Genomic DNA, 22078 nt, shown 5'->3' on the forward strand with positions numbered 1-22078 from the left:
GGGACCAGGCCGGCTACTGCCTGACACCCTGCCCCCCCTCCTGGGCCGGCTGGCCCTCCCCCCGCCCCAGTTCCCCCCTGGAAGGAGCTGCTTGCCAATCCCCCCAGCAGCAGCAGCAGGAGGCGGAGCCGTCGTCCGAGGGAAGAAAAGTGGGCCTGGGGACGGGCCGTTCCGTAGAGATATAGATATATTTGAGCATGTATATATATATATAGAGGTATTTATATGGTGAGGGGGGAGAGAGGAAGGGGGGGGCGGCTGGCGTCTTCTCTGATGTAAAAATTCAAAATACAATTTTTTCTAGTAACAATCAAAATGTAAATGTACAAACCCTTCACTGCTAAGCCAAGGGAAATAAAATAAACCCCACTGGGGAAAGGTGGGGGACGGGGGAACCTTCTCGCGGGGGTCCCCAGGGCCCCCCAACATCCTTCGGCCGGCTGCCTGGAGGAGCTGCGGAGTCTCTCGGACAGGCCGCTTTGCCTTCCAAGACCCGGAGAGCGACGGTCACGCAGGCGAGGCGAACGTCCTCCGGCCGCCACGGCCACGTCCCTCCGAGCCCCGTTTCCTGCCCTGGGCCCACAACAGCCCCGCGGGAGGCCCCCACGCGGCGCCCCTCTTGTCCCAAAGCAGCTCGGCCCCACGGCAGGCAGGCCTTCCCGGCTGAGCTGGGCCTTAGGTGACCGCGGGGTCCTTGGGGGGCTCCGTCCCAGAGAGCAGGGGGAGTCCGGGGTCCTCCAGGCAGTCCTCCCCCTCTGGGAAGCCGTCTCCTTCGCCCAGCTCAAAGAAAATGGGCACCTCTGCGCTGCCCACGTCCACCGTGTTGGAGTCCATCAGGAACAAGGGCTGGGCCGTGTAATGGACCAACTGTTTGCCTGGCAGGGCAGAGAAAACAAGAGGGGGGTTTCACAGATCAGGGGGGGGGACGGACACCCCCAAGAGTCCCAGAAGCCCTTGGATGTTTGGGGGGGGGGGCAACAATGCCAACTTCACCGTGGACTCCCAGAATCCCTGAGCCAGCCATGGGGAAGACCTGCCTGCCTGCCCCCTCTGGGGCCCCCTGGGGTCTCCCCGGGCAGTGCGCCCCCTGCTCCAGCTGGCCCCTCTGGGCTGACCCCGCATGCAGATCCCGGTGCCCACCTGTGTCTGCCGTGGCGTCTTCTCCCTCGGCTGCCTTCGGCTGCTCTTGGGAGGAGAGGAGCTCCTGGATCTGCAAAAGAGCCCCCCAGGGGTGAGAGGCCCCTCCCTCACAGAGGCACCCAAGCAAGAGGCCACCTGATCCGGGGGGGGGGGGAGAAAGCACAGGAGCCCCCCCCAACTCCTCCTCCCTCCCACCGTTCTTCCTGCAGTGGGCATTTTCGGTGCTCAGAGGAAGGGTCCCTTTGGAACATGCCCCCCGCCCCACAGGTTCTCCCACCGGGAGGGAACCCTCTGCTGACAGGCCTATGAGCTGAAGGGAAAGAAGGGAGGACTGTGGGGGCAGCCTCCTCCGATCAGGGCCTGCTGGGGAGGGAGGGAGGGAGGGTCTCTGCAAAGGCAGACTCACACTGGCCAGGCTGCTGTCCAGATCTGGCAGATTCATGTCCGTCACCCCCATGGAAGGGCTGAAGAGCTGTGGGGAGAGGAGGGGAAGGGCAGCCAAGGGGAGGGGTTAGTGGGGAGGGTCCACCGAAGTCCACCCGCTGCCGCCCGAGGCTCCCGGGGGAGGGCTTACGTCCAGCAAGGCGCTGGTGTCCACGCTGAAGCTGTGGGTGGTCAGCATGTTCTGCAGGTGGTCCAGGCTGGAGTCGATGGTCTCCAAGTGCTCATTCAGCTCGTTCCTGGGGAGGCAAAGGGGCAGCTGGTGGGGCGGTCGGGGGGGCAGGCAGGGGGCTCCACAGACTCGGCCGCCAGCCTCTTCTTCCTGCTCCGGGATCCTCTGGGGGCACAGAGGAAGCCCGACTCCCCCGCGGAAGCTGCCCTCCGGCTCCTCCTGCCACCAGCCGCCCCCGTGGGGGTTGTGCGTGGGGGACCCGACCGCACGTCTCACGAGTGCCGCCTCGGGGTCCCTGAGTCCCTGTGCAGGAGGGCACTCAGCACAGCCGCCCCACAGTGGCAGCCCCTCCCGAGGGCCAGCAGAGCCCCAAGGAGGCGCAAGGGGGGGAGGGAAGGCTGGGAGGGCCAGAGAGGATGCCCCTGGACTCCTCTGCTGGGGGGGGGGGTGTCTGTGTGCGAAGAGACGATGCCTGGGGCGAAGAAGAGCCAGGCCCCCAGGAGAGGCCAGCTGGACCCCTAAGAGCTGCCTAATCCCCCCGGGGGCCCTTCTCGGCCAGCCAGCTTCAGCAGGGCCACCGCACAGAATGGGCCTGGACGCTCCCTCCTCTTCGCCTCTCCATCTCCTTGACTCTACCGCCAGCGGGGAAACCCCCTCCCCAATCTGGAGAGCCTTCAGGCTTGGGAGACGTCAGACCCCCTTCCTTGGGCTCAAGGGTGTCATCGCCAGCCGGTTGGCGACTCCCCGAAGGCCAGGAACGGCTGGACTCTGCTCTGACCAGCAGCCAGGCCCCCTCGGCCCTCCCAACGGCGGTCAAAGGGGGGATGGCCTGGCTGTAACTTCAGGGGCTGCCCTCAGAGGGGTGAGCAAGGGGCTGGATGAAGCTCTGCCGGCTCCGAGGCCCCCTCCCCATGGCTTCCCCCCCCCCGCTCCCTGCCCCATCTCCCCCCCCCCCCGCTCCTGAGGGGGCAGCCACGGCTGAGGAAATGCTGACCCTTGCTGTGGTCTGCAGTGCAGAGAGGAAGAGGAGGAGGAGGAAGGGCTGGGGAAAAGGCAGGTGACCTCAGACATCTGCGGAGCTCGGCCCACACTGAAAGATACAAGAAGAAGAGTCGATGGAGACCCACGCAGGGGCCACCGGGAGGGAGGGAAGAGCGGACGGGGGGCTGACCAGCCACGGAGCTGCTGCTGCTGCTGCTGAGGGGGAAGGCGGCACCGCGGGGGAGGCGGAGCAGAGACAACCTGCCGGTGGGGAGGAGATCCCACGGACGCAACAGCAAGGCCAGGGCGCCCCACAATCGGTCACGGGAGGAGCTTCCTTGCCTGTTGCTCAGTGAGCAGCAGCCGAAGGGCCCGTAAAGGTGCCCACTTCTGCCCCTTGCAGGGCCCGAGCGATGGTCCCCCCCCCTCAACAGCCCCCTCAGGCCACGGGGCTCTTCCCGACAGAGAGAGGGAGGGAGGGAGGGAGGATGCCAGCCCAGACTGAGCCTGCCCTCCCTGCGTGGGTGAGAGTCCTGGGGGGCTTCCCTCCCCTTCTTGGGCCTTTGCCTTTAGGGGGCTTTGAACCTCACATCCCGGAGTGGGGGCTCAGAAACGATACCCTTTACGCCACAGAACCCCCCCATCACCTAAGGGACCCCCCCCCTCCCTCTTGTCCAGTCCACCTCCTACAACCAGGGACTGGGAGTCGGCTCTACCGAGCTCTGGAGCTGTTGGGAAGACAACACCGCCCCCCCTCCCCCCAGACGCAGAAGGGCCTTTGGGGCAGAGAGGAGAACCCTGGTCCTTCCTGGCCTGCTTGGGTCACCCATAAGGCCCATTAGGTCAGGGGGGTCTCTCGTGGATCTCCACTCCCAGGAGTCTCTTCCAGTTGCCCAGGCTGGGCACCCCTGGGCTACACCAGGCCTGCGGGTGGAGCTGGGGGGGCGGCTGGTGGGCAAGAGAGGGGGTGGGGCCCCCAGGCCTGGGCTCGAGGCCCCACACTTACCTGTCAAGGCAGGCCACGCTGAGGCACTTCTCCTGGGGCTGCGCTCGGGTGCCGTGGCCGGGAGGGGCTGTGGCCGAAGTGCCGCTGGGCTGCTCCTCTCGGAAGATGGAGTCGATGAAGGCGGAGGGCGAGAGGGGGGCGTCCAGGGGGCTGGCCTCCTCCGCGGAGGGGCTGCACGAGGGGCTCGGAGGCTCTTCCTTGATGCGGACTACGGGGCTCCTCCTAAGACAGGCCGGGGGACGAGGGGAAGGCAGAGGGGCAATGAAGGCTGGCGAACTGCCCGGCTGGAAGACCAGGGGCTTGAAGGACGAGGCTGGTGGCTGCAGGCAAGAACGGGGAGGATCCCCCCACCACCACCACAGAGCCGCCCCCCCTCCCAGCTGATTTCTCCTCCTCTTAAGGGCAAAGGTGGCAGCCACTGCCCGAAGGGGGAGAGCAAACTCTGGGGACAGAGAATGGAGTAAGAGAATTGGAAGGAGCAGCCTTGGGGGTCTTCTAGTCCCACCCCCTTCTCAAGCAGGGGACCCTACCCCATTTCAGACAAGGGGCTCCGCGGCCTCTTCTTAAAAACCACCGATGGTCTTTATGGAGCAGCCTTGCCCAGAGGCAGGCCGAGAGAGGCTCCCACCCGGGAGAGACAGGCCCACCTTCTGAGGAAAGCCCCCAGCCCCAGAGAAGCCCCCTACCTCTCCTCCTCAAAGCTGCTGCTGCTGGGGCAGGGAGAGGGGCTGGACTGGGCCAGTTCGGTCACGTCAGAGATGATGGGGCCGGAGTCTGGAGAGTAAAGTTTGGGGCCGCCATACGCTGGGGGGGAGGCCTGTAAGGAGGAGCAGGAAGGAAGGGGGAGCACAAGAGGAGTCTTTCTCCTGCCGGCCATGGGCCAAGAGGCAGCCCCCCTCCACACACCCACAATACCTCTCCCCCAAAGAGGCGAGGGAAGCCCAGGGGAGGAGGGGCCTTTCCAGGCGGGGCTCCTCCCTCCTGCAGAAACTGCCCCACGCCCCCTCCCTTGGGCCAAGAAAGCCAAGAAGGGGAGGACAGGCCCAGTCGGGAGGGGAAGGGAGGCAGAAAAGGGGTGCAGAGCACAGGCTCAGCGCCAGGAGGCCTGGATTAAGGGAGCGCAACTCCTGGGTTCGCACCAGGTGGCACGAGGGCTGCGCCAGCCGCCCCCCGCTTCCCAAGGCACCAGCCTTACTCCAAGGCCGAAGCGCTCGGGAGCTGCAGCTGAGGAAAGGCCGGGCCTGAGCCGGGGGCCCTTTTCCTAACCCCCCCTTCTTGGAAAAGGAAGGCTGGGATTCTTCTTCCTGCCTGAGGATTCTTGCTCCAAGGGCCGGCCGGAGGCTGAGGGGCTGCAGCAGCCAATCCCTGGATTGGAAGGGAGTCCGACCCCCTGCTCAGGCAGGAGACCCCCTGCCCTCAAAGACAAGCGGCTGCCCCGTTTTTCCTCCAAAGGCTCCAGGGATGGAGCAGCTACAACTCCCGGAGGCAACGTCTGCCCCCCCTTTGAGGAGGTTTCTCCCGAGTTCCTTCTCTCCTTCATCGCCTCCCATCCGTCGTTTCTCCTCCTGACTTCTGGGGCTCCGGAGGCCGAGCCCCCTCTTCTTTATGGTAGCCCCTCAAACCCTGGGAGACTGCTATCCTGTCCCCCCCCTCCCTTAAGGCCTTCTTTTCTCCGGACTGGCCAAACCCAAATCCTGCAGCCGTCCTTCTTCAGGTTTTAGTCTCCGGGCAGCCTCTGTTTCCAAATGGGGCGACCAAAACTGCATGCTGCATTCCAGGCCTCTCTCAGGCTTTATAGACTGTCGCTTCACCTGATTTTGGTTCTATGCCTCCGTTTAGACAACCGAGGATTGTTTTGGTGGTTTGGGCCGCTGCCTCTTTAAGGAGCTAGTCCTCCTGTCCCCTTGGAGGCTGTCCCTGCAGGGAATGGAGCTGGCTCTGCCTGGGGAGACCCACAGGAGGAGGAGGAGGTGGGCTGAGGTCCGAGAGACGGCCTGAGAGCAACGGAAGCCAACCGCCCGTCCCTCCGTACTTACCGAGTAGGGGGAGGGGCTGTGGAGGTGCTCCAAGGAGTACTGCCGGCTGTATTTGGGCATGCTGTGGGGAGAACTGCCATCGTTCAACATCAGGGGGCTGGAAGGGAGAGAGAGAGAAAGCAAGGGGCCAGTGAGGCCACCCTCCAGCCACACCCAGAGCTCCCCCTCCCCCCCGGCTGCCCTTCAACCCTGCCCCTGGGGGTCACTTACATCTTCCTCTTCACCCCAAGGATACGATTGGACTGCACCAAGGAGATCAGGAACTGGATGAGCTGCAAGGGGAGGAAGAGGGGGCCCTGAGGGTGCTGCACCCTGGGAGAACGGGGGTCCCGAGGCAGCCCCGGAAGAGGAGGAGGGTATGAGTGGGGGCAACTGCTGGGGGCGGCCAATTGCTTCCGGAGTCCTTCGCCCCTGGATCTCACGGCTCAGACCGAGGATCTGGCCACAGTCGCTCTGGGCTGCTTCCGTGGCCTCCCACTGATGCCGAGGGGGGGGCGGATCCCCTCCGGTCTTTGGGCAGGTTGAGGATTCACAGCAGGGTCCTCCAGGGGTAAGGGGGGGGGGACTCTTGAGTTGGGCTACTGGGGGGTGTCAAACTCACCTTATTGACGACCTTCTGTTGCTGCGTGTGCTTCTGACGCAAAGTGGCCACCTCCCGCCACAGGGCCTCGTTCTCGCTGCAAGGAGGTAAGAGAGCCTTAACGACAGAGGTTTCAAACAGCCTCCAAGCTGCCCAGGGGATGCCATAGCTGGGAGGGTTGTGTGTGGGACAGAAACGCAAAGGCCCCCCCGTCTGAGAGGAGCCTCCTTGAGTGGGGCAAAGAGGGGCCCTGGAGGAGGGGAGACATGGAGCTCTGAGCTTCCCCTCCCTGCAGGTGTTGCTGGCAATAAGAGCGGCCCTCGGAGTGACCCGCCTCCCCCCAGGGCTCCTGAGCACTCGCTGGGCCCCCCACGACAGGAGCATGATTTGCATGGGGCTCCCAACAACCAGGGTCCTCACTCCCACGACTATCCAGAGAGGCTTCCGGCCCTTCTTGGCCTGGCCTCTGGGGCGTTCAGGGCATCTGGGTCACCCCCAAGGGAGACTACACCCAGTCCTTGTTTAGGGACCACAACTGGGACCTGCATCTCAGCCATTAAGCAAAGCAGTCACTAAGTGAAACCGTGGCTGTTTATGGCCTGACTTCAGCTTTCCTTTGCTTTACCCATCTTTACAGGTCGTAACTATGAGGACTAGCTGCAAAATTACTTTTTTCTTCACATCATAACTACAAACGGTCACTAAATGGGAACTCTCTATAATGCCAGCTCTGCTTCCCTCTTTCGTCTGTCGGTGCAGAGTTGGGGAGAGCCTCCGTTCCGTCACTGCCTCCTGGCTCAGCAGCTGGGCCCCGGGGCCTCTCAATCACGGAGTTGGGAGGGGTCTTGGAGATCCCCTAGTCCACCCACCCCAAATCTTTTGGGCACAGGGGACCAGCTCCGTGGAGAGTTTTCCCCGTGGACCGGAGGGGGCCCGTTTCATGGGCTGCCTGCATGACACGGATGGGGCCTCGCTGGCTTGTGCTGCAGCCCAGGGACTGGGGACCCCCATTCTAGCCCAACCCCCTACTCAAAAGGAGGAGACACCAGACCGTTTCAGACAAATGGGAGTCCCGTCTCTCCTTAAAAAGCTGCAGTGTTGAAGTAGCAGCCATTCTCCACTCTCTGCAGTGCATTTTTAGGTAAAGGTTCTCCTCCCTTGTGTGCCGGTCGTTCCCGACTCCTTTTAAAAAAGGATTTAGGGAGTATCTTTCTATTTAACTTTTCGGTCTTTTGTGAGTTACAGTCCATGTTCTTATCTACAATTCCATTGAAGTCTCCCATCATGCAAATATTTGAGTAATCCAAATCTATTATTTTCCTGTGTGGTTTTCTGTAAAATTCATCTTGTTTATCGTTAGGCCCGTAGATTTGCTATTAGTAGCATTTTCTTATTATTGTCCATAATTTCCACCATCAAGATTCTTCCATCGACATCTGTGTAGATTTGTTCCACTGGGATTGCATCTTTGATGTAAAGAATCGTTCGTTTTTTGCATTCAGCGTTAAAGAAATGGGCCGCTCTGCGTTGGGTCCAAGGCCCTGGAGGTCCCGCAGTGGCTCCACTAGGAAGCTTCTGCCGGGTGAAAGGAAGGCTTCCTTTCGTCCCCCGAATTCTCCATTCTGACAGGAGGACCTCGGGGGGGGGGGGGGCTCCTCCAATTTGGCTATTGGCAAAGCTCCCTGGGAAGTGATGCAGGGAAACATCCATCCTGGGAGGCCCTGCTGGGCCCCTCCTCCCTCCCTAATGAAGAGATCAAAAAGCACTGAAAGACAGAGGGGGGGGGCACCCCTTCAAGGGAACATGCAGGTGGGTGGGCGGCTGATCAAAGGCGCTGAGGGAGCCAGCAAGCAGCTTAATCAGGAGGCTGCTGGCAGATTGGCAGGGGAGGGGAAGGGAGGGGCTGCGCTGAGAGAGGCCAGGCGGGCGGAGGGACACCTGCCTGCAGTGGCCCAGCCAGGGGGGTGCAGGCATCTCCCTCTGAAGGAGCCTTGCCCTGACCTGGGGTGGCTCTCACAGCCGGCTCCCACCCCGAAATCCAGACCAGCATCTGCTTGCCCAGCCAGCCCCTCAAGGCCACTGAGAAGGAAATGAGATGATGGGATTCGGGCTTCGATCTGGGAGATGGGAAGAGCCCCCACTGTCTCCCTGATCATCGCACCTTCCCCCGGGCTTCTTCTAGGCAGCCGCCTCCTCCTTTCCCAGGGCAGCACCAGGAGAAGGGAGGCTCCCTTGCAAGAGGACTGTCCAACCTCCACAGCCTCCTCCTCCTCCTCCTCCTCCTCCTCCTCCTCCTCCTCCTCGTGTGGGCTCTCCACAAGGACAGCAGAGGTTTGGCCTGATGCAGGCAGGACCGGCTCTTCTGCCCTCTTCTGCCTCCAAGGGAGTCCAGAGTCACCTCTACCTGTCCTGGGTCTCTCAGCACAGAGCACTTCCTGCTTCGGCTTCCCAAGAAGTACGAGGAGGAGGGGCACATCAAGTGCCAGAGGTATTTGCACTGGCCCTGTCTTCTTTGGCAGCAACCCCAGCCTCCCCCCCACCCCAATTAACGAGCAAGTCTACTGTGGCATTTCCAGGTGTCTCCCCCCCCCCAATCTCTCAGCAAAGGATAATAACTCCTTCTTAGCCTCTGGAGGCCCCTTGTGTGCCTCCATTGCACAAAGCTCCCTTTGAACTAAGACTCCACCTGGAGATAGACCGCCTGCACACACACACACACACACACACACACAGAAAGAGAGAGGGAGGGAGGGTGGGAGAGCGAGAGAGTCCTAGACTGCTCAGGACCACTGGACAAGCAGCAGCTGACCCCCAAGAGGCCACTGCTGGGCACAAACTGTGTGCGGTTCAATTGAGTTGTTTTCACAGCTCTCTGTCCCCAGAACTGCTCACGGGCTTTGGAGAGGAGATGGAGAGCAAATAACTTTAAACACACACATACACATGCACACACATGACAGACAGGCAACCCAAAGCCCCAATTCCTGGCTCATCGGCCTCAGACGAGCCCTGTTAATGTCAGAGGGATGCAGACGACGTCTCCTCCTTTGGGAAGAGCCCTGCCTTGACCCCTTTCTGGTGGGAATCTCTCCCAGCTGACCGAGGGAGGCTGCTCCTCAGGGTGGGGCCACCGCCCAAACCCCCAGCTACGCTCCCAGGAGGCGGAGACCCCAGATGTAGGTCCCAAAGAGCCAGTCCTGCTCTACCCAGGAGTCAAGGTATTTCGGGCTTTAGCTGTGGATCACCCCCCGAACCTCTTGGCCACAGAGGACACCCCTGCAACCTCCACCCAGCCGTCATGGCTTGTGATCAGACTGTCCAATGGGGAGGAAGGGCTGCTCCTCCTCTGCTGGGCAGGGGGCCGTTTCTGGCCCAGGGGGTCACCGTGAGGTGAAGGGAGAGGCTGCAAGGCACCTCATTTTTCTGTACCTACATTTATCGTAAGCCCCATTCATGTGGGGATGCATGAAAGTGGGACTTCCTTTCTGCAAGGCAGAAACACCCCCCTCCCCCTGCCCAAACACACAAATGAGACTCCTCCCGTGGCAGCACAAGGCCGGAAAGCCAGTCTCCTTCCCAAAGCCCAGGAGCCCCTCAGCTGAGAAAGAGCAGGGACAGCCACCCTCTCAGAGGCTCCTCTGCAGAGCAGGTCCTCTTGGCCCAAGCCAGGTCGCTTCGGGGGGGGGGTGGGGGGAAAGGGCCCCCTCTGCTTCGGCTTCCCTCTGGGCTGTTCCATCTTTCCAGCAAAGCTCCCAGAGTCAGAATCTCCCTCTGGCTCAGCAGAGGTGATGATCCATCGTGTCTCTTTTGGAGCAACACAGAAGAGCCCGCTTCAAATTCCAGGTCGTAAGACCCCTTTTTCGGGTCAGTTGTAAGTGACCGGTCGTAACTCTAGGACTATCAGCACTCAAAAAAACCCCTGAGCCTGGGAGGCCCCAAGAGAAGACTGTCTCGCTTAGCAACATAAAGGTTGGGTTCAACTGTGGTTATAAGTCAAGGGTTACCTGTGCTTAACTTGATCCTGGTTCTCTACTCTCCCCTTTTGACAGAACGGCTCCTGATGGGTTCCTTGGAGGCTGCCGTTGTTTTGGAGCCCTGAAAACTGCCGCTCGTCCTCCAACATGACTGACTGTGCTAGGCAACCCGGCAGGTTTGGGTCATCCCCTCGGGGGGATTTCCTGGCCAGATTCCTCCACGGTTCCCACCAGGACAGACAGACGGAGCCTCTCCTGCCCTGGACTCAAGGGAAGCCCTCGAGGGACGCATTCAGAGGGGCCTCTGCCTCTCTCGGAACTACACGGCGCAGTCAAACATCAGCACAGGAAACATTACATTAGGCCAGTGGTTCCCAAACTTGGCAACTTGAAGACTTGTGGACTTCAACTCCCAGAATTCTCCAGCCAGCTCTGCTGGCTGGAGAATTCTGGGAGTTGAAGTCCACAAGTCTTCAAGTTGCCAAGTTTGGGAACCACTGCATTAGGCCATAAATGCTTATGTTTTACACACTTGGCCTAATTTCAGTCCCACAGGAGTCCTGGGACCCAAATTTTGGACATATTCTGCAAGTTATCCCATTTGAGGTACCTGGGTTGAAAAAACCACTGCCCTCCGAGGGACTATTTTGCCCACTTAAAAGTTAGAAGACTGGGAGTTTTAGGAATATACAGATTCCTGCCCCTGGTTTCTCTTCAAATGTCATCTTGTGTCATGGAAGGAAAGACCGACAAGGTGGGTCAGAGGGGGGGAGGGGGAAGAAAACAAACAAAACAAGGAGACCAGTAATGCGGAGATTTTTCAGGAGTATTTCCAATTTTGGGGCGCTGATGACTCTGCTGGCAGTTGCCAGGAGAGGGCGCTACGACACAGAGGAAGGGAGAGCAACCCCCCTCCCCTCCCCAGGCATGTACTTACTGCTTCATTGCGATCAGCTTGGAGTCCATGCTCTCTTGCTTGCCCTTCATCAGTTGGACATCGGTCAGCAACTTGGTCATGCTGTCCTGGCGGACCTTAACGTCTTCATTCTTTATGCTGGATACCTGAAAGCAGGGAGGGAGGGAGGGAGGGAAGGAAGGAAGGAAGGAAGGAAGGAAGGAGGGAGGGAGGGAGGGAGGGAGGGAAGGAAGGAAAGAAGGAAGGAAGGAGGGAGGGAAGGAAGGAAAGAAGGAAGGAAGGAGGGAAGGAAGGAAGGAAGGAAGGAAGGAAGGAAAGAAGGAAGGAAGGAAAGAAGGAAAGAAGGAAGGAAGGAAGGAAGGAGGGAAGGAAGGAAGGAAGGAAAGAAGGAAGGAAAGGAAGGAAGGAAGGAAGGAAGGAAGGGGGGAAGGCATTACTCAACTTGGAAAGGAGAAAAGCGCTGGCTAGTCCTCAGACACAAGACGTCAGGAACCAGGACAGGGTTCAAAAGTACTACAGATAATCCTCAACCACAACTGAGCCCCGGATTTCTGTTGCTAAGCGGGACGGTTGTTAAGTGAGTTTTGCCAAATTTTATGAACTCTCTTGCCTCATTTGTTAAGTGGGTCACTGCAGCTGTTCATTTAATGACGTGGTTGTTAAGTGAATCTGGCTTCCCTGTTGACTTTGCTTGTCAGGAGGTTGCCGAAGGGGAAATCGCGTGACCCGGGACAGGAGAATTGGTGCCAGGTAGGAGGGGGGGCTGAACTTAGCCCTCCAGCTCAGCCTGGCCATCTCCTCCGGCAGGAAGCCCTGGAGAGCCGAGGGGCTGCTCTCTGTCTCTGCAGGGGGAGCCGGAGCCACGCTGAGCACAAGAAGCCAGCCTGACCCTTAAAGAGCTGAGCTGCTTTTGGGGGGGGGGGGGGGGAGACACCATTGCTATCAAGCTTATTGTGCCGAGAGATCCTGGGGCAGTGTTTCTCAACCTTGGCAACTTGAAGATGTCTGGACTTCAACTCCCAGAATTCCCCAGCCAGCATTTGCTGGCTGGGGAATTCTGGGAGTTAAAGTCCGGACATCTTCAAGTAGCCAAGGTTGAGAAACACTGCCCTGGGGTCTTCACACACACATACGAGAGAAGAGCAATTCTAAACTCAAAGGAGAAATGGGGGGATGCAGGATGAGAAGAGTCCCTTCCCAAGGAGGTTTTGAGCTGCCCCAGAGATTACATTCAACCCAGTGCCAACCTCAGCTCAGCTGTCTGCCAGCAGAACCAGGAATTTGGGGGGGGGGGGCGGGGGATGATTACGGCCTCAGCATCTGCCTCCAGCCAGCATCAAGGAAGCAGGTCCTCCCCCCCCCCCCGCGGGGCATCCCAGGAGAAAAGGCCCTTCCAAGGGCCCAGGCGGGAGGGGAGGGAGCCTCCTCTGGACCTCAGCCAGACTCACGTGGGTGACTTTCCTCTTGATGTTCTCCAGGAGATGCTCCTGGCCTCGGAGGAAGTGGGGGTGCTGGAACTCCGTGTCGTCCTTCTCGGGCTTGACCAGCCCCCCCTGCTCGATGTGAACCACCTTCCGGAAACCGTCTGAAACACAAGAGGCGGAGCTGGGTGGCAACCAGAGCGGAGGAGGAGGAGGAGGAGGAGGGAGCAGCTGACTCAACCGTCACGGGCCGCAGGGCTCCCCAACCTTCACAGCTTTCAAGGCTTGTGGACTTCAACTCCCAGAACACCGTGCTGGCTGAGGGATTCTGGGAGTTGACGTCCTCAAGCCATGCCGCTGCCAGGGCTCCAGACCCCCGATGTACAGCATCCATTGCCCCTCCGAGGCGCTTCTGCTTTCCAAGACACGCAGGGATGACTAATGCTGCCGTTTTTATGAGCCACCTTTCCGAAATGCCAAGGAAGTAAAAGAAGCACTTTCTGTCCGCAGACAGCCCCGGGCGTCTCTCGGGGGAGCATGGGAAGGGTTGCAGGTCAGAGCAGCACCGAACCAGACCGGCCTCCCAGGAGCTCCTGATTTGGAGCAGGACCTGCCTTTCCCTTTGCCGTGTGGTGGAGACGCTCTTTGTCTGTGGAGACGCCCCTTCATCCGGTCAGGGTTGTCCCAAAGGAAGCTGGACTTTCTTGGGGTTTTTTTCTTGAAAGTGTTTCGCTTCTCATCCAAGAACTGAAGAAGCTTCTTGCGTGGGAATAAAACGTTTCCAAAGAAAAAAACCAGAGCAAGGAAGACCAGCTGCACCTTTTGGAAAAAGCCCCCTTTGGATGGTGCTCTTAGCTGCAGCCTTCATCTTTGCTATCATTTCAGAGGTCCGTCCTCCAGAAAGCCCCTCCCCCTTCTAAAAGCAGGGATGAAGAGCCCACCGCCCGCCCTCGAGTGGGGTCCGCAGGGCCACCATCACAGGCGCTCAGCCCTTTCTTCCACCAACCGCCCAGCAAAAGCCAAGATTCAAGGGCTCCTGGGCAATTACGCTCCTGATTATTAGCACAGGCAGCAGCAGAGACGCTGGTCATCAAGGCTCCGGTGCCAAGCCTCGTCCGCCTGGGGCAGCCATGTTTATGGACAGGGCTTCTCTGCCGTCCCTTTCCTCAGAGGCCCCTCACAAAAGTCGCATGCCAGCTAAGCAGCAAATTTGGGGAGGCTGTAAAGACAGGCAGGCTCTCTCCTGGCACAGCGGTTAGAGAGCTGCAATTGTTAGGGGGCACCTGATTATTATTATTTCTTCTGCGTTGCAGGCAACATCTGGCAGTGAGGCCTCTGGGTGGACACCCCAAATTCTCAGTATTTTTAATCTTAAATAGAGAAAAATGGTAAGAACTATTTTAGGAACATTTGGGGTCCATTGCCGCATGACGATGCTCGGTCCTGTTGTGGAGAAACTGAGGGTAGGAATTTTAAAAAGCGTACCCCCAAACGGAGGACAGCACTTAGATTTATATACCGCTTCAGAGTGCTTTGCAGCCCTCTCTCAGCAGTTTACAAATATCAGCCTCTTGCCCCCAAACAATCCGTGTCCTCATTTTACCGATCTCAGAAGGATGGAAGGCTGAGTCAACCTTGAGCCTGGTGAGAATCGAGCTGCTGGCTGTCGGCAGAGTTTTGCCTGCAATGCTGCATTCTAACCAGCGCACCACCTCAGCTCTTTAAAGCCCTTAAACATTAGTTTCACATTTCATGCTTCAAGGGCAGTGTGCGAAGAGCAGAAAGACCAACTTTCTCTCACCTGATGCCCCCCACATCAGAAGATGCTTCCGTTGCTGTGCACCATGGACCTTGTCTTAACTAAAGGAAAGTCCAAGAAGCCCCCCCCCCCCCCCCAGGGCAGCGCACGCAACCAGAGCAGAGCGCCGTCTCCCCTGGGCACAACCCAAACCCTCCCGCTTGGCTCCTCCCACCTCCTGCAAGCACCACAAGCAGCATCTCGGGGGGTCCCTGGCAGACCTTCTCCAGGCGCTGAGCATACTCACACATGTTCAGCTGCCGCACAAAGCTGGCCATGTTGTTGTGTTTGAAATACTTGGGAAGGACCTCCTTGGCAAACTGGCCTTGGTCGAAGACATGGAAGCTGTTTCCACTCTGCAACAACAGGGAAAGGATGAGTTTGTCAGCTGGCTGGCCGGCCGGAGCACAGCCGGCTGAGCCATAAAACAGAAAACCTTAGGCAGTCCTCGACTTACGACTACAATTGAGCCCAACATTTCCATTGCTAAATGAGACAGCAGAGTTTTGCCCCATATTACAGCTTGCCTTGCCAGAGTTGTTAAGCGAATCACTGCGGTTGCTAATCTGGTTGTGAAGTGAATTTGGCTTCCCCATCGACTTTACCTGTCAGAAAGTCACAAAAGGGGACCAGGTGGCCCTGGGACAGTGCAACCGTCGTAAGTATCAATCAGTTGCAAAGGGTCTGAGTTTTGATCATGTGACCACGGGGATGCTGCCATAAAGAGTGCAAAACAGTCGTAGGCCACTTTTCAAAGTGCTGTGTTAACTCTGAACAGCCACTAAACGAATGCTCGTAAGTCGAGGACTTCTTCTGCCGCAGCCCTTTCAGCTCAGAGAGATGCAGGAGCCACCTGGTAAATATTTAGAAACATTTAGTCAGGGGAAAGTCTCCCATTAGGCAGAGCTGATGTCCCAGGGGCTGCCCAGGCAGACACATACTGGACTTTTTAAATTGGCTAAAGAAAAATTAAGAGGGGCAATAAATGACAGAAGCTGCAGCGTTAAATGCCGGCATCATTCTCCTTTCAAGAATGCCACAAGCCTCCTCCACACTGCGGCATTCCTGGAAAGTGAAAATGGCGGCTGCAGCAGCCCTCTGCCTGAAGGTTAACCTGGGACCCACCAGGAGACCCCCATCCTTCCCCCCCCCCAGAGGTGTGGTTTGCCTGCTTTGCCCCTTGCATCTCCTAGCTAAGTGCTCATGCTTCTTGTCTTTGAACAAGCACACTGTGGGTCACAGCCGTGGGGGGCTAGGCCTGGCTCTGCCTTTTGCAGAGCTGAAGACCTTGGTGGAAATAGAGGAGCCGGTGAATGGATCTGTTCCTCATCAGAATCCCTCTCTGGATTAAGGGGGACACAAGGATGCCCCCACAAGTTTGCTCCGCCCAGATTCTCTCTGCAAAGAAATGATAAAAGAGCCCCGGCCCCAACCCTGCAGGCATAAACCCAGTAAGGCCACCCCTTGGAGGGATTGCCCAACCAACTGCCCCTCCACTTGGCAGCGAGACTATTCATGGCTCCACTTTTATCAGAAGGGAATCCGTGATCAATATTATCCAGTGCTTTACTGGAGTCGAAGTACACAACATCCGTGACGTACCCCAGGTCTACTAATCTAACAAATGAGTTTAAAAATACAGTAAGATTTGTCTGGCAAACCCATGCTGGCTTCTAGGAATCGTCTTGATCCTTTTCCTAAATGCTTGCAGACCAAACGCTTTGAGAATTTCCCCAAGTACTAAGACAAATTCTTCATTCCGCAGTTTCCTGGGTATACTTTCCCCCTCTTTTTTAAACGAATGGTTATTTACCCATTTTTGGCACTTCCTCTATGCTGTGAATTCTGCAAGCGACAGACAACCTGTGGCACTGAGATCTCTACTCAGGTTAACATGAGAAGAACCAACATACTGCAGACTTCACTGACTCTGGAGCCCACTCTAGTCCAGGGAGAAAGCTTTCGCTGAAAAGTGGAGTCCGGGGGCTTCTCCTCATAGCACTGAGGCCTTGCGACACAAAGACACGTTTTCCGGATTTTTCCTTCTCTTTGGCCCATCTCCATGAGAGAGAAAGGCAAACCAGACAATGAGAATCAAAGTTTACATGCCAATCACAGGTGGCAGAGGGAATAAAGGAGATGGCCTTGAAGTATACAGAAGGGAGATCCAATATCAAGGCAAGAATCAAAATCACTAGAAGATTTTAGGAAGAGACCAGGCTGTCATCTCTGCTTGGGCAGGGGGTTGGACTAGATGACCCACAAGGTCCCTTCCAACTCTGATATTCTGTTAAGATAAGCAAAACCTGAACCCAGGCCAAGAAGGAAACTGGCAAAAACACCTCAGACAGAGAGCCCTGACGGATGAAGCAATTCAGACAAGCAGAATTCTGTTAGTCTTTCGGTCTGTGTGTGCCTATTTCTCCTCCTCCTTCTGACCCACCTGACAGGACAGGCAGGTGACCAGGGAAAGGTGGCAGCTTCATTTATTCAGCTGGTTCTACATGACAGACCAACCACTTTTGTTGCAGGCCACTATGAATTACTTATTCAACCCTATGTAATATGATGAAATAAATAATACCAAAATAATTTCAGCTAAAAGAACTCATACACAGGTAGTCCTTTAACTTACAAGAGTTCATTTAGTGGCCGTTCAAAGTTACAATGGCACTGAAAAGAGTGACTTACGACTGTTTTTCACACTTATGACCACTGCAGCATTCCCATGGTCATGTGATCCAAATTCAGATGCTTGGCAACTGCTTTATATTTACGACCGTTGCTATGTCCCAAGGTCATATTATCCCCTTTTACAACCATCGGCAAGCAAAAGTCAATGGGGAAGCCAGGTTCACTTAACAAGTGTGACTAACTTAACAACTGCAGTGATTCACTTAACAAATGCGGGAAGAAAGGTTGAAAAACGGGGGCCAAACTCACTTCACCAATGTTTCACTTAGCAACAGAAGGGTTGGGCTCAATTGTGGCCTGAGGTGGAGGCCTGCCTGGAACGGGAAAGCCCAGCCTGTGTCCTGTCTGTGGCTCAAGGGGATCTTTTGGTTCAGGACTGGCAATCAGACAAAATCGGGACCTGGAAGGTCTCTGGAACCCCTGGGTTGCTTCCAGACAGGATGGGGCCCTTCAGCCACTCCAGGGCAGTGCCTGGAGCAACAGCCTCCTGGCCACCCACCCTCCTGAGCCCGGCTTCCAGCAAATAGCTGCTGGTAGGAGCAATCACTGAATGGTTTGCTCTGGGTTATTTTTTTAAAGTCATATGCGTTCTTCAGCAAAATGTCATTGTTTCTATGGCTCAGAGCAGGAATTTTATTGCCAAAATATAACGGTGTCTACGAAAGAAAAGGAAATATTTTCCAATCTGGCAGAAGAACATAGAGAGATCATTGTACAACTGGATTGTCTCTCATGGCAGGAAGAAGATCTGCCGTTGAGTCATCTTCCCCTCGAGACGATTCCATACGGTTGCAGAACAAACACAACTGGGAAGACGCCCCGGGTTGTGCCAGCCTTGGCACAAGCTTCAGTGGGCCAGTTCAGAGAAAGGGAGGCGCATCTTGGACTCTCCAAAGTACTCACTGATCCCGGAATCCTGCCACCCTCAGTGCCCCCCCCCCCAGACTTGGCTGGATCAGGCAGCCTCAAGTGACACTGCTTGGAAAGTCTACTTTTAAGGCAACTGTTGACATCTTGCAGGTAATCTCCCAATCCCATTCCCTGGCCTTTCCCCACTGACTGCAAAGCCAGAGCTTTCTCACACACTGGAGGCCTCTAACTCACACAAGGCTATTCTTATGCAAGACTGGAACTGACAAGGCTACCATGGGCCCAATCACCACCGTGCCACACACATCTATATTTGTGTATGCAGGGTAAAAATAGGTCCATTATATCATCCCCCGTGTTTCAGGCTTCCCAGGCGCCAAGGTCTGCTGGATCTCTCCTTCTTTCTGAAGGTCCTTTCCGCTCATCACTTCCTCAATTGTCTGGGTTATCTCAAAGACAACACACAAGGCTTCAACCAATCGCCACTTGGCTCCTTAAGAATGCTGGGATGCAATTCACTAGGGTTTGGGGGATTTAAATTCATTTAATGTGGTATTTCCTAACCATGCTTCAAACTTACTCCTTCATACTGCAATTAAGACACAGGAATGGAAAATAAAGAGGACATCTGCTTTTGGGTACCTGTTAGTATTTGCCTCCTTCAGGGAGCAGCTGGCATATTGATTTGATTCCTCTTATTTTTTTTACCCTTTTGTTAGCATGCTTTGCTGGCCTCAGTCCATTCTGAGTTTTAGCTCCTTGACTTCTGGTTTCCCCTCCTCTACAACCCAACCTTGCTCACTGTCAAACCCAATGAAGTTCAGATGAGTCAGAAGTCAGCTGCGGGTATTTAGGATACATCTGTTGTTGAGTTACAGGACTGAGTCAGGCCAGGCCATTGAAGCCCACAAGGACATCATCGTGGAAGGGTTTGCTTGGGAAGTTGTGGGTGCTCCATCGGTGGAGGTTTTTAAGAAGAGATGGGACACAGCCACTCCTCCAGGGGCCCACTTGGTCTGTTATACAGATAACCGGAAGAGCATCTTTCCTGGAAAGGCTGCTTTCTATCACCTCTTCAGAGAACTTGGCTCAGGCACTCCCCCCCCCCCCCCACAAAGCTTTGAAAGTACTTCTCCTCTTCAGCAATTGAAGGAAAAATTTACACGATGCTCCATATATAAACATTTTGTTCTTCCAAGAGATAGAATGCTACACAATTACTCAGCATGGAACTTTAAAAAACACGGAGAGGGCACACAAGTAAATTCAGTTGTTAAGTGAATCATGTGGTTAAATAAATCTGGCTCCCCCCCATTGACTTTGCTTGTCAGAAACCAACTTGGAAGTTTACAAATGGGGATCATCTGACTCTGGGACACTGCAGGTGTCATAAATTTTGATCATGGGGATGCTGCAACTGTTGTGAAAACCGGGTTATAAGTCACTTTTTCAGAGTGGAAGGAATTTCAAAGGGTTGTGTGGAGAACCACCTAAATGAACACTGGTCACTAGGAAATGCACAGCATTGCTGTTACCTAACTATAATATTTTATTAGGACTGATTATATTTACAACGCTACCATTGTCTCTCATGAGATGCAATATAACCACAGTCTTTGAATTACAACCTGGAATATACTTTCCTAATAATGTTCCCTTTATACTCAAGAGGCTTATTCCCAAACTGACTTAAATCACCTTCTGTGCTGTCTCTCCCCAGGAGCTATGAATCCACCCCATTGATCCTGGGCAGTTATTCTTCTTCAAAGTTGGATTTTCCTCAAATGTTGATTTAGTGGCACTGACTGCATTTCAAAGCACTAGCTTCCCATTGAGACATTTTGGCAGAAGCTAAACAACCATCTGTTTAGAGATACTGTACACTTGTAACAATACAACTCCTCCTCTTACTTAAGACAGCAATTACTGTACACTCAACTCAGCTTAAGACCCTATTCTAGGCACATTATTCTGTTTGTTTGAGGATTGTTATATATTTCTTTTTTACTTGTTGACTGAAACATAGATCTGAGAGGAAGTCTCATTCTAGGCTTCTGCCCCTAAACAACCTGAACAGACTTTTCTCTTTTCTCAACCTAGAATAGAATAATAGAGCACTGTGGAGGTCTTCTAGTCAAACCTTCTGCTCAAGCAGGAGACCCTATGCCATGTCAGATAAATGGTTGTGCAGTCTCTTAAAAACCTCCAGTCATGGAACACTCACAACGTCAGAAATCAAGCTGTTCCACTGCTTGAATGTTCTCACCGTTGGGAAAGTCCTCCTTAATTCTAGGTCGCTTCTCTCCTTGATTAGTTTCCAACCATTGTTTCTTGCCTTGCCCTTTGGTTCTTTGGAAATTAGGTCAACCCTCTCATCCTTGTAGGAGCCCCTCAAATATTGGAATATTGGCCCTTTCCCTGTGCTTGAACACTTACCTAATTGCCAAGGACAAATCTAGTTAAGCTAAGCATCAAGACTTCTCCCTGACTGAAAACTTCCTCCTTAAGATAAATTGCAATTCCATCCATCTCGGTTTCTTATTTTCCAATAGCGTTTCCATCAGGGTTTAATATCAAATTGTTTTCTCTCGCCCATTCACCCACAGATTGTCACAGTTTGGCAATCTTCCAGAGGTATAGATTGCTTGAGCTCCTGTTGAGCTATATTGATGACAGATATTCCAGTGGTCCCTACTCACACTTTCTTGTAGACACTGAATGACGGAATTCCCTGGGACACTATAGCTCAGTGACCAAAATGCTGACCAATAGTCCGATAATGCCTGCACCGTGCAACAGGATAGACCAGAACCTAAACCACAATCTCTAACTACACAGGAAGGCTGAATGGTAAAGTAACTTTTCAAAGGATGCCAGGATATCAGCAGGTGATACTATTTTGAGAATAAAAACTTCAAAAAGCCCCCCCAAAGTCAATGTTTTCAGAACTGCCCTCCTATAAAACCTATAGAGGAGAAAATAAAAAAGAGGCAGACTGCTAATACTGGAATCTCCTTAGGATAAAAAGTATAAAGGGGGAAAAAAAACACCAAACGGGCTTTTCCTATGCTTGGAAACAGTCTGAAAAACACTCTTTGGAAGGAACCGGAGTAAACAAAGAGACACAAACACACATTAACCAAACTCGGGAGAGGCCGAATGAGGTAAAGAAGGGCGAAAACCACTCAGGGAGAAGGAAGAGGACCCCCCCCCTCTGCCTCCGCTGAAGACCCACATTCTCCAGCCTCTAAGTAAGAGTCTCTCCAAAACTCGGCAGCCTTAAGACTTGGGGACTACAACTCCCAGAATCCAGGAAGGCAGCCAACCTGGGAGTTGTAGTCCACCCAACCTGAAAGCCCCGAAGTTGAGACGCTTCTCGGGGGCTCCATCACCGGCCCTGCGAGGGCGCCTCACCTCAGACCCTCCCGACCCAGCATCCCCCTCCTGAGGGGCCGCCAGGCATTTTTTCCTCTGCCCCACACGGCCGCTCCCCCCCCCACAGGGAAGCCTCAGGGCCGCCGCCTCCTCCTCCTCCCTGAACCAGACAGCCTGGAGCGGGCGGAGGGGCTGAGACCCCGGCGCGGCCTGCTTCCTCACCGGGCTCCAGCAGATGAGCGCGTCCGTGTCCGTGTCCTCCACCAGCGTCCATAGCTTGGTGAGGAAGGCCGGCACGTTGCTGCCCCCTCCGCCTCCTCCGGCCACGGCGCCGGGGGGCTCCATGCTAGCGGCGGGCGGGCGGCCCAGCCCGAGCCCGCTTTCCTGGGCCGGGCAAGCCCTGCAACGGGCCCCGCTGCTGCCGCCGGAGTGGGCGGCGCGGAAACGACTAGCGGCCGCGGCTACTCCTGCCTCGCCAAAGCCCGACGCCGCGCTGCGCACTCGCTCCCTCAGAAGGAACGGGCATGGCCGCCGCCATCTTGCGACGCGCAGGCGCAACGCCGCACGCACGCACGCGCCGTCTAGACACACTGTTGTGCCTCGCGCCGCGGGGGCTGGCTGTGGTAGTGCGCATGCACCCCACCTGTTGTCGCGAGCAGATGCGCGCGTGCGCG

The 22078-nt window shown here is 55.8% G+C and overlaps 1 protein-coding gene across 2 annotated transcripts; it reads right to left on the minus strand.

The window, feature by feature from the left end:
• Positions 1 to 204: 204 nt before the first annotated feature.
• Positions 205 to 21966, minus strand: HSF1 (heat shock transcription factor 1). 2 transcript variants are annotated; one of them, XM_087706562.1, is made up of 14 exons: positions 21627 to 21966; positions 14713 to 14821; positions 12695 to 12831; positions 11268 to 11392; positions 6378 to 6453; positions 5987 to 6048; positions 5777 to 5873; positions 4427 to 4557; positions 3741 to 3962; positions 2748 to 2843; positions 1715 to 1820; positions 1547 to 1612; positions 1141 to 1210; positions 205 to 875 (listed from the first exon to the last, which is right to left on the minus strand). In XM_087706562.1, the coding sequence occupies exons 1-14, from the start codon at positions 21747 to 21749 to the stop codon at positions 676 to 678; spliced, it is 1620 nt and encodes a 539-aa protein (XP_087562688.1). In that variant the 5' UTR covers positions 21750 to 21966; the 3' UTR covers positions 205 to 675. The 2 variants fall into 2 exon arrangements, with proteins under 2 accessions (XP_087562688.1, XP_087562689.1); XM_087706563.1 differs by lacking the exon at positions 2748 to 2843.
• Between the last annotated feature and the right edge of the window lie 112 nt (positions 21967 to 22078).

Source organism: Thamnophis sirtalis, unplaced genomic scaffold, assembly GCF_051295495.1.
Source record: "Thamnophis sirtalis isolate CommonGarterSnake01/CBP01778 unplaced genomic scaffold, rThaSir2_p1.2 scaffold_2, whole genome shotgun sequence".
Taxonomy (NCBI): Eukaryota; Metazoa; Chordata; class Lepidosauria; order Squamata; family Natricidae; genus Thamnophis; species Thamnophis sirtalis.

Excerpts from the sequence above, each read along its gene's own strand:
- HSF1 (XM_087706562.1), bottom strand. The coding sequence starts at position 21,749 with ATGGAGCCCCCCGGCGCCGTGGCCGGAGGAGGCGGAGGGGGCAGCAAC. Across the intron at positions 14,822-21,626 it reads CGCTCATCTGCTGGAGCCCG|AGTGGAAACAGCTTCCATGT; the intron begins GTGAGGAAGCAG and ends CTGTTGTTGCAG. Across the intron at positions 876-1,140 it reads AGACGCCACGGCAGACACAG|GCAAACAGTTGGTCCATTAC; the intron begins GTGGGCACCGGG and ends CTGCCCTGCCAG.